General features: G+C 35.6%; 1 protein-coding gene across 1 annotated transcript; it reads left to right on the top strand.

The window, feature by feature from the left end:
* The first annotated feature begins 2,342 nt into the window (after positions 1-2,342).
* Positions 2,343-5,421, top strand: LOC6037022 (dnaJ homolog shv). The gene is made up of 4 exons (XM_001846933.2): positions 2,343-2,711; positions 3,922-4,576; positions 4,638-4,848; positions 4,906-5,421. Exons 1-4 carry the CDS (start codon positions 2,566-2,568, stop codon positions 4,968-4,970), a joined length of 1,077 nt encoding a protein of 358 aa, XP_001846985.2. The 5' UTR covers positions 2,343-2,565; the 3' UTR covers positions 4,971-5,421.
* Positions 5,422-12,470: the final 7,049 nt, after the last annotated feature.

The following is a 12,470-nucleotide window of genomic DNA, read 5'->3' as shown; positions in this document are numbered from 1 at the left end:
TTGGCCAATCGCAGTTTTTCTCATAGTTTTACGATATTTCTAGAACAAACATTTTACAACGTTAGTTTTTGCCCTGTAGGCCAAGAAGACGGCACTTTTTGGTCTCAATTTTGTCATATTCGGAATCCTCAGAAAATTATACATTAGATTGAGGTGTTGGAATTTTGAATTTGATTTGAAAAAATGCCATTTAGAATTAATTAAAATATTATTTAGAATTTTGTCGAATTAGGGGTAAAACAAGTTTTCGCCTACTTGATACAGCATTTGACGTATTGATCATAGGGTAAATAAGATCTATTTCTTTTTTCAAAAATGTTTTCTTTAATTATTTTTTAAATCAAAATTACAACTCCAATACTTCTAACTTACGTGAAAATGACCGAGGATTCCGAATATGACAAAATTGAGACCAAAAAGTGCCGTCTTCTTGGCCTACAGGGCAAAAACTAACGTTGTAAAATGTTTGTTCTAGAAAAATCGTAATACTATGAGAAAAACTGCGATTGGCCAAAAAGTTAATACCATAGGCTTATAGTCCATGAAATTACCTATCTTTTGACCTATGGGAGTATGGGTGTTGGTGGCTGTTGCAAAAAGATATAAGGGTTTCAAAAAAATCCATTTTTGACAGTAATTTGCAAAAGCTATGAGAAAAAGTCAAACCAATCCTGGATGTCTATAGCACATTTTGAAGGGCTTCAAAAGACCTTTCGAATGTATCTAAGAGAGTTGGAATTGATGAAGTTTTACGGAAATGCGAGCAATTTTAAGATTTTTCATGTGTTTTGGACCTCAAACTTCAATGCCCGTTTTACCCCACTTCCCTTTGTCGTAGAGGGCTCATATTTGACATGAGTTCATCTCATGCATAGACAGACAAACGCTGAAAGTTTCATCCAAATCGGAGCACCTCGATACGACCTCTAGAACAAACCGAGCAGAATCTACAAACACTGCCTCTTAAGTGAGATCCGGATATATGTGAAAACACATTTTTATACATAACTTTTGAACTACTTATCGAAACTTCAATCTGTATAAATCTCGATCTATGGGACCCTAAACCAAGTCGAATGCAAAAGGTTCGGGTCAAATCGGTTCAGCCAGTGCCGAGAAACATGAGCTAGTTTGTTGGTCGCATACATACACACAGACATTTGTTCAGTTTTCGATTCTGAGTCGATATGTATACATGAAGGTGGGTCTGCGAAGTTTTTATACAAAGTTTATTTTTAGAGCAGGATTATAGCCTTACCTCAGTGAGGAAGGCAAAAATATTAAAACCGTAAACTGAAGTGAATTTTGGACTGTAGCCTGTATAAAGGACCAGGAGTCAGGCTCATTAAATTCTTCAAAGTCGTTGTTGGAGTCGCCAAATCTTCATATGTCGGAATCGGAGTCAGTTATTTTTCAACATCATTGTATGCTGCCATGGCAATATTCGCATAAATGTCCCATAAAACTACGTGTTAAGTTTTCGCGAAGAAACTGGATTTTCTCCAGATTTCTAGAACAAAGAAATGGATACTTTTGGATTTTCTGAAAGAGCATCAATAACTCGAAAAAGATGACTTTTGTCAAAGTCGCTAAGCTATCAGAAGCAGAAACCGGAATAGGAATCAGAGTATCTTCCAAAGGCACCTGATTCTTTATTTCGTCGCCATCGTACTTACTTGTCGCACGTGCATTTTGGGCCAAATTGAGGTAAGAACGCCATTTTGTGCAGCTCACGATACCTCACCTTTTGACTTTCACAGATCCCCAAAATTCGATTTCAATCCTGAGATATTCAATAAAACCCGAAAAACTCAACAACCAGAAAATTGATGTTAGTGCGACAATTGGCCAAAGGGATTTCAGGTCAGAACGCGTTTGACACAGGTACGAGCTCGACTATCGTAAACATTTCAATTATTACTCGGAACTCCGGCGACCAAATTCAACCAAACTTCAGGACAATGCTCAGAATGGTCAACCAAACTAAACGTGGTTGTTATTGTTTACATTGCGTGCTCTCGTTTCTGTTTATTCAAGATCAAACATTAAAACGCGTTTTTCTCGGAACGTCAAAAAGCGACGTACGACAAGATAGTACGACAGCGTCGATTTGTTAGAACAAAACAACAATAAATTGAAGACTTCGTGAGTAGCAAAAACGTCCCATTCAAACAGACCTAGAATCCATCTCCACTGTGTTCGTCTTTCCAGCGAAGCACACTGCGCCAGACACGTTTCAGCGTGTTCAGGTTGGTAGCAGCAAACAGATCCAAGCAGGCAAAACAACAAACCATTTCAACCAATCAGAAACGCCCACGATGACAGGAGGCAGGAGAAACGTCAGATTCAGACTGGACTGTCGGCGAATCTGTGCAGGGTTCTGATTACGGGACACGAAGCTACTTTTAACTGGGTGGAACATTTTGCGAAAAGTTCGTGAAAATTGTAGGCTAAAATCAGATGTATCTTCTGTAGAGACGAGTTAGAACACGGTCGACGGTATTTAGAGTTTGCGGGTAGTAGATTTAATTTGGAGGGGGCAGTCAATCCGAACAAAGAAGCGAAATGAAGGCGTTTGGCGTGTGGAACATTGTTCTGCTTCAGCTGGCGTTGGTCCTGCTGGTTCAGGAAGTTTCGGCCGGTAGAGATTTTTACAAAATTTTGAACATCCGAAAGTCGGCCAACAAGAATGAGATCAAGAAGGCATACCGGTAAGTATCGTTGATGGTAATTGGTAGGAATGTTGAACTACTGATTATAAATCAATTTATTTTGACTTTTTATTTAAAAAAGAGAAAAGAGTTTTTTTTTGCATTTTTATAGAAAGCAATTTAAAAAATTCAATCAAATCAAATCTGAGTTCAAGTTGGATAAGAATTTTACTGTATTTAGTCTCGGGGAAAACCTAAAGAACATAAACATAGAACAAATACATACACACATGAATTCAAGTAGCTCTTTTAAAACAAGGTGTAATGAATACAATGCGGTACTCTATGGTTGAGAGAATTGAAACAAAATTCATTACGATACGTTTGTTCTATTACGGACTTCATTTTCTTATAATAATCGTGATAAATTCGATACAAATGTATTCAAATTAATTTTAACTGTCACATTTACCATTTCCATCACGTAGACTTCAAATGCATCAAAATTTAAAGATAACAGGCTAACATCCGTAAACATCATTCGTGTATTCTTTCTTTAACCGTTTCAAGAAAGTTTCAGGACAACCCCAGACTTGTTTTTCTTTGGCAGTTCTTGTTAACGAGACGTTGCCTTCGCCAGTCCGGTTTCCCGATGGACCCGAAGATTGTTCCGAGGGAACGAATGATCAATTGTGGTGCGATACGCCTTGTTCTGGTTACCTTGCTTCCCCAGATACTGACTATATCTGAAAAAACAAAAAAAAATAAAATACCATTTCTCTAGTGTAAATATTTCTTCCGACCGGTAACAGTAATGAAAATCTTGTTTGTTGGCGATTTGGTCTTGCGAAAAATTCTTTAAACGCTTTTTTTTCGGTTGATTGAAAGGAATTCACTTTGGAGAAATAACTAATAACCACTCTGTTGAACAAAAAATAAAATCGAATTCCTGATAATCTGACCAGTAACCAGCCTAAAAATTAACTTTTTCAACTGAAGTCTTTTGTTTGTTTATGTTCACGTTCACCAAAGAGAACTGTCAAAGTCTCATAGCGTCAAGGGGTCAAGGCCTACTGTTGAGGATTGCTTGAGGACTTCTTCATGACAAGATTTTCATGATGTTTAGAAAACCCATGATAAAATTATTCTTATTCAAAGGAAACCAAAAAGTTGAATAGCTTATGATATATCTGTTTGTAAAATGTTGCAGCCAAAACTAACTTAAATAATATGAAAAATAGCTGTGATTACATAAAAATACTCTTCTCAGGAAACTAGCGAAGGAGCTCCACCCGGACAAGAACAAGGACGATCCGGACGCGGCGGAAAAGTTCCAGGACCTGGGCGCGGCCTACGAGGTCCTGGCCGACGATGACAAACGCAAGCTGTACGACCGGTGCGGCGAGGAGTGCGTCAAGAAGGAGGGCATGATGGACAACACGGATCCGTTTGCGCACTTTTTCGGCGACTTTGGGTTCGGTTTCGGCGGCCAGGAACAGCGGGAAACGCCCCGGGGAGCGAACATCGTGATGGATTTGTTCGTGACGCTCGAGGAGCTGTACAACGGAAACTTTGTGGAAATCACGCGCAACAAACCGGTGATGAAGGCCGCGTCGGGCACGAGGAAGTGCAACTGCCGGCAGGAGATGGTCACGAGGAACTTGGGTCCGGGCCGGTTCCAGATGATGCAGCAGACGGTGTGCGACGAGTGTCCGAACGTGAAGTTGGTGAACGAGGAACGCACGATCGAGATCGAAATCGAGCAGGGCATGGAGGACGGACAGGAGACGAAGTTCTCTGGGGAAGGTGAGCCGCACATCGATGGCGAGCCGGGAGATTTGGTGCTGAAGATTCGGACGGTGCCGCACCAGAGATTTGAACGGCGGGGCGATGATCTGTACACGAACGTGACAATCAGTTTGCAGGTTAGTATTAGATGAACTTGGTAAACTTCTCTGAAATTTAACACGCTTCTTCTTCCTGTAGGATGCTCTGGTTGGCTTCACGCTGGACATTGACCATCTGGACGGCCACAAGGTGCCGATCACGCGGGAGAAGGTGACCTGGCCGGGCGCTCGAATCCGCAAGAACGGCGAAGGAATGCCCAACTACGAGAACAACAACCTGCGGGGTACGCTGTACATTACGTTCGACGTGGAGTTCCCCAAGACGCAGCTCGGCGATACGGAGAAAGAAGGTTCGTTGAAGATCGACCTAACAAATCAAACGTATGACAATGATTCTTTTTTTACAGACATCAAAAACCTGCTCAACCAGGCGTCCGTCAATCGGGTGTACAACGGGCTACGATTCTCGTAAGTGCCCGCGGACGGGTAGACCCGCCACTCGTGGCAGGTGGTCGTCACCGAACAAGAAGACTTTAGCAACACTTTTTTTTTGAAATCCTAGTATAAACAATTAACACGGTCGAAGCGGGACCCATTTAGCTGAACTTGATCCTAATTTATTGACACAAATTGGCACCGGATGCGGTCATCGAACGGTCCGTGTCGATGCTCAGATGGAGGCTTCTGCCTCATTAAATTACTATGTAGACACGTCCAATAAAAGCACAGTTGAGCGAACTATTCACCGGGAATATGCACTTTGGTTAGCGATTTAATTAGCGTTCAATCCATAGACAAGTAAAGTTAAACATTCGTAGCTGACAGTTTTGTTCTGTGGCTGAATAACTTCTTTGTAAATACGTGCTTTAGACTAAAGAAATCTGAAGGTAACGAAATACATCATATGAAATTTTGAAGTGAGATAAGTGTGTGTTTTATTGTTTGCAAAACAAGCCTTAATTGTCTTTTACTTGTTACAGAAAAAAAAAACAAACCATGTCCAATGTCCAAGCATTCCCTGTGTCAAATGAAGAAATGCATCATTAGTTTTTCCATACAATCTTGGGGTAAAAAATGGCTAAGTAAATGTATGAAATTCTGTATCTTGAGAAGGGATTTTCTGATCGATTTGGTGTCTTCGACAAAGTTGTAGGTTGTAGAAGGTCTTTTCGGAAACAAATAGGTACCGTCATCAGGGGTGACATTGGGTCTGGGGGGTGAGATTGGGTCATACAAATTTCAGCATTTTTGTATGACCCAATCTCACCCCCCAGACCCAATGTCACCCCTGATGACGGTACACAAAAAATCGATACTTTTATTTAACTTTTTATCACTAAAAATTAAATATAACGTTTTTTTAGTTCTCGCCATTTTTTGAAATGTTTAGGGGCTAAAAATACATCTTCTGAGGCATAGTGCGTGATGGTGCAAAATTTTTCAGGGTTATTTTTTAAAAAGTATTTTGAAAGAGCATAAAAAAAAACGGAAAGAAATCAAAAACGTATACCTAATACTAGCTATAGAGCAATTCTTTACGGAATTGGTCTTTTTTCTTTAATTTTAATTTGTGTATTTTTTTAATCAGTTTGTCCATATAATTTTCCATACAAATTTGGCAGCTGTCCATACAAAAATGATAAATGAAAATTCAATAATCTGTATCTTTTGAATGGAAATTTTTGATCGATTTGGTGTCTTCGGCAAAGTTGTAGGTATGGACACGGCTTGTCTAAAGGTTATTTTTATAAAACTTGAATGAACCTCGGTAATTCTTTCTGGAGCTTGTTGGGGGGACTGTTTCGAGTCAGGGAAACTGTTTTTCAAAAAATTCTATCGGTAAAAATTGATTTTATCTCATTTTGAAGTTTTTATACAATATATTTAAGCTAAAATCATGAAAAAGCATTAAATAAATTGCTGAAATTATGATGTTTTTTGTTGTTATTTCATCAAAACATCAGTTTCGAGTTACCTCAACATGTCTCCAATATCCTACAACATAGAACAATGTTTATCTTGGTCGTCAGTTTCGATAATAGCTGCAAAATTGTTTTTTTCTTAGTGCTTTTTTCTCAAATTCATCTGGAAACATCAACTTTATTCGAGTTTATTAAAACTGTTTACGTGTATTTGTAGCAAATAACATTCAGAATAAATTTGCAGAATAAACATGCTATTACATCAAATCTCTGAAAAAATACAACAATTTTAGTGCGGAGAAAGCTGCAAATTTTGAAATTCTGTGATATTTATTCCCTTTTTGTCCTACTACTATTTAAATAAATTTCAGGATGACAAATCAAAAGTCCTGAGTTGCATTTTAATCTTATTTTATTTGTAGGAAAAAAAAACGTGATAACAAATTATTGAACATCTTACAAAATTCTGCTAGCGACTTAAGTGTATCGTTGAATTAAAAAAGGTTGTATTTACGGTTTTCCAATACAACAATTTCCTACGCAAACGGCATGGCCAAACTCTAAAATAGTCGGATCGGCTTCAAATTTTCGGGATTATCTACCCAAAATAGTTTTATACATAATTTTTGTTAGGTCGTTAGGGTGGTTCCTGCCGCGTTAGGGTGGGCCATAAAATGGCAATTTTGACGATATTGCAAAAAAAGATATAATTACTTGGCATTGTTTCATCCAATTAAAGTTAAACTATTTGTGAAAGAAAAGTGACTAATTAGGATTTCAAGGAAAATTACGCATGAGTTCAGTTGAAACGGCTTTTGACAAGGAATTAAAAAAAAATCTCAAAATTTTCATCTTTGAACTGCCCTAACGACCTAACAAAAAATATGTATAAAACTATTTTGGGTAGATAATTCCGAAAATTTGAAGCCGATCCGAGTACTTTAGAGTTTGGCCATGCCGTTTGCGTAGGAAATTGTTGTATTGGAAAACCGTAAATACAACCTTTTTTAATTCAACGATACACTTAAGTCGCTAGCAGAATTTTGTAAGATGTTCAATAATTTGTTATCACGTTTTTTTTTCCTACAAATAAAATAAGATTAAAATGCAACTCAGGACTTTTGATTTGTCATCCTGAAATTTATTTAAATAGTAGTAGGACGAAAAGGGAATAAATATCACAGAATTTCAAAATTTGCAGCTTTCTCCGCACTAAAATTGTTGTATTTTTTCAGAGATTTGATGTAATAGCATGTTTATTCTGCAAATTTATTCTGAATGTTATTTGCTACAAATACACGTATACAGTTTTGATAAACACGAATAAAGTTGATGTTTCCAGATGAATTTGAGAAAAAAGCACTAAGAAAAAAACAATTTTGCAGCTATTATCGAAACTGACGACCAAGATAAACATTGTTCTATGTTGTAGGATATTGGAGACATGTTGAGGTAACTCGAAACTGATGTTTTGATGAAATAACAACAAAAAACATCATAATTTCAGCAATTTATTTAATGCTTTTTCATGATTTTAGCTTAAATATATTGTATAAAAACTTCAAAATGAGATAAAATCAATTTTTACCGATAGAATTTTTTGAAAAACAGTTTCCCTGACTCGGGACAGTCCCCCCAACAAGCTCCAGAAAGAATTACCGAGGTTCATTCAAGTTTTATAAAAATAACCTTTAGACAAGCCGTGCGCGTAGGAAATTGTTGTATTGGAAAACCGTAAATACAACCTTTTTTAATTCAACGATACACTTAAGTCGCTAGCAGAATTTTGTAAGATGTTCAATAATTTGTTATCACGTTTTTTTTTCCTACAAATAAAATAAGATTAAAATGCAACTCAGGACTTTTGATTTGTCATCCTGAAATTTATTTAAATAGTAGTAGGACAAAAAGGGAATAAATATCACAGAATTTCAAAATTTGCAGCTTTCTCCGCACTAAAATTGTTGTATTTTTTCAGAGATTTGATGTAATAGCATGTTTATTCTGCAAATTTATTCTGAATGTTATTTGCTACAAATACACGTAAACAGTTTTAATAAACTCGAATAAAGTTCGAGTCTTTGGATAGGTAATCAAAAGACCTTTCCAACGAGCCCAAAAGATTGAAGATCTGACAACCCTATCAAAAGTTATAAGTACTTTAGTGTTTTCAATACACATTTTTTAGAGGCCTGATCTCAGATATTTTGATAAAAATAAGTGTTATTTATACGCTGTGTAGTGTATCCACTTTATGAATGTGAGGAAGGCACCAACCACCTAAAGGTGGATTAAGTAACGTTTTTTATTTATTTTTCTGATATGGAACATAAAATGCCAACTTTTCAGAAATTTCTAGAATGTGCCAAAAATCTTCGACCGAGTTATGAATTTTGAATCAATACTGATTTTCTGAAAAGTCGAAATATTGGTCGCAAAATTTTCAACTTCATTTTTCGATGTAAAATCGAATATTATTACTTTAGTGGAATTTTGATTAAGTGAGAAAGTGTTTTCAAGTAAAAGCCATTTTTAGGTAACTTTTTGAAAATGGTCGCAGTTATTCGTTTTTAAATAGTTTGCCCACTTTTGAAAAACATAATTTTGAAAAGCTGAGAAAATTCTCTGTATATTTTGCTCTTTTGATCTTTGTTGATACGACCCTTAGTTGCTGAGATATTGCCATCCAAAGATTTAAAAACAGGAAAATTAATGTTTTCTAAGTCTCACCCAAACAACCCACCATTTTGTAATGTCGATATCTCAGATACTAATGGTCCGATTTACAATGTTAAAATATGAAGCATTCGTGAAATTTTCCGGTCTTTTCGGCGTAATATTGAATGTTTGTCCCTTTTGAAATGTTAGTCTTGATTTAAAAAAAATAAAAACATTAGTTGCTGAGATATGGACATTAGAAAATGGTGGGTTGTTTGGGTGAGACTTAGAAAACATTAATTTTCCTGTTTTTAAATCTTTGGATGGCAATATCTCAGCAACTAAGGGTCGTATCAACAAAGATCAAAAGAGCAAAATATACAGAGAATTTTCTCAGCTTTTCAAAAATATGTTTTTTAAAGTAGGTAAACACGGGCACTAATAAAAAACGAATAGCTGCGACTATGTTTAAAAAAGTTACCTAAAAATGACTAAAACTTGAAAACGGTACACTTTATGAAAATTACACAAAAGTACTTTTTGATTGCAAATTCGATTTTACATCGAAAAATGAAGTTGAAAATATTTCGATTTTTTGAAAATATTAGTATTGATTCAAACATTCATAACTCGATCAAAGATTTTTTGCCCGTTCTGGAAATTTCTGAAATGTTGGCATTTGATGTCCTCTGAAGCATATCAGAAAATAAAAAAATAGTGTTTGTTTTTGCAAATCAAGTTTTAGTGACTAAAAGTTTTAATTTCACTTTTTGTCACTAAAACTTGATTTGCAAAAATCACCAAAACAAATTTTACCGTGTATATATGGACAATGCCAACATTTCAGAAATTTCCAGAACGGGCAAAAAATCTTTGATCGAGTTATGAATGTTTGAATCAATACTAATATTTTCAAAAAATCGAAATATTTTCAACTTCATTTTTCGATGTAAAATCGAATTTGCAATCAAAAAGTACTTTTGTGTAATTTTCATAAAGTGTACCGTTTTCAAGTTTTAGTCATTTTTAGGTAACTTTTTTAAACATAGTCGCAGCTATTCGTTTTTTATTAGTGCCCGTGTTTACCTACTTTAAAAAACATATTTTTGAAAAGCTGAGAAAATTCTCTGTATATTTTGCTCTTTTGATCTTTGTTGATACGACCCTTAGTTGCTGAGATATTGCCATCCAAAGATTTAAAAACAGGAAAATTAATGTTTTCTAAGTCTCACCCAAACAACCCACCATTTTCTAATGTCCATATCTCAGCAACTAATGTTTTTATTTTTTTTAAATCAAGACTAACATTTCAAAAGGGACAAACATTCAATATTACGCCGAAAAGACCGGAAAATTTCACGAATGCTTCATATTTTAACATTGTAAATCGGACCATTAGTATCTGAGATATCGACATTACAAAATGGTGGGTTGTTTGGGTGAGACTTAGAAAACATTAATTTTCCTGTTTTTAAATCTTTGGATGGCAATATCTCAGCAACTAAGGGTCGTATCAACAAAGATCAAAAGAGCAAAATATACAGAGAATTTTCTCAGCTTTTCAAAATTATGTTTTTCAAAAGTGGGCAAACTATTTAAAAAACGAATAACTGCGACCATTTTCAAAAAAGTTACCTAAAAATGGCTTTTACTTGAAAACACTTTCTCACTTAATCAAAATTCCACTAAAGTAATAATATTCGATTTTACATCGAAAAATGAAGTTGAAAATTTTTGCGACCAATATTTCGACTTTTCAGAAAATCAGTATTGATTCAAAAATTCATAACTCGGTCGAAGATTTTTGGCACATTCTAGAAATTTCTGAAAAGTTGGCATTTTATGTTCCATATCAGAAAAAATAAATAAAAAAAACGTTACTTAATCCACCTTTAGGTGGTTGGTGCCTTCCTCACATTCATAAAGTGGATACACTACACAGCGTATAAATAACACTTATTTTTATCAAAATATCTGAGATCAGGCCTCTAAAAAATGTGTATTGAAAACACTAAAGTACTTATAACTTTTGATAGGGTTGTCAGATCTTCAATCTTTTGGGCTCGTTGGAAAGGTCTTTTGATTACCTATCCAAAGATGGGTCGCATAATAGATCCGGACAACTTTTTCATCAAAATATTTGAGATCCGGCCTCAAAAAAGTGTATAAATAACACTTAAGTGCTCATAACTTTTGATGGGGTTGTCAGATTTTCAATCTTTTGGATGCGTTGGAAAGGTCTTTCAAATACCTTTCTAACAATATATAGCATGACGGGTTTTCTTACAAAAACCACCCTTTTTACAATCTTCCGGACTTTTGCTAAAATCGTTTTTTTAGCATAACTTTTGAAGTACTTAACAAAACTTCATAAAATTAACTAGGGTCTTGTGGGACCCCAAGACGGATCGAATGAGACCAAAACAGTCTAAATCGGTTCAGCCAGTCCGGAGATAATCGAGTGCATATTTTTGGGTGCACGGACTCACATCCAGACACACGCACAGACATTTGTTCAGAATTTGATTCTGAGTCGATAGGTATACGGGAAGGTGGGTCTAGGAGGTCGAATAAAGAAGTTCATTTTTCGAGTGATTTTATAGCCTTTCCTCATTGAGGTGAGGAAGGCAATAATGTTTTTTTTTGCAAATCAAGTTTTAATGGCAAAAAGTGAAATTAAAAATTACAATTTTTTTCCGTGTATCATTTTTTTCCAGTGTAGTCCTTATCCATACCGAAGATACCAAATCAATCAAAAAATTCCTTTAAAAGATACAGATTTTTGGATTTTCATACATCATTTTTGTATGGACAGCTGCCAAATTTGTATGGAAAATTATATGGACAAACTAATGATGCAAAATGGCTTCTTTGGGCATACCGAAGGCACCAAAAAAGTTTCAGCCGGATTAAAAAATACAAAAAAAATCGAATGACCGAAATCTAAGAGAACTGCTAAAGTAGAATCATTTATAACTCAATTAAATCTGTTTTATTTCCTTAAACCATTTCAAATATGTTATTCTTCCTTTCTGACATTCTAATTGAATATATCTTTTTATAAGCTTTATGTGCTTCATGTAAACAGTTTAATTTAATTTATTTCACCTGTGTGTTAAAACGATTAATTCGTCACAAGGAATGCACATTATTTTAAACCTAACAATTTAAGCACCGGTACCAAGCCCCCTCTCGAGTGCAACAAATCTTTCTAATGGCTGCACATAAATTTCATTTCTACCCTCATATCTTCCTGGCGTCATACCGGGGCACAAGTGTTACACACCAGCAGCTGCTCTACCCGTTCGACGTTTCGTGATGAAAGGAGCGCAAAAATGTTCAAACTCCTTCACAACACCGCATCATGCAGGACCCACTTGTACACTTCAAAC

The sequence above is a fragment of the Culex quinquefasciatus genome, chromosome 2, assembly GCF_015732765.1.
Source record: "Culex quinquefasciatus strain JHB chromosome 2, VPISU_Cqui_1.0_pri_paternal, whole genome shotgun sequence".
Classification (NCBI taxonomy): domain Eukaryota; kingdom Metazoa; phylum Arthropoda; class Insecta; order Diptera; family Culicidae; genus Culex; species Culex quinquefasciatus.
This window is presented reverse-complemented; position numbering and strand designations above follow the sequence as displayed.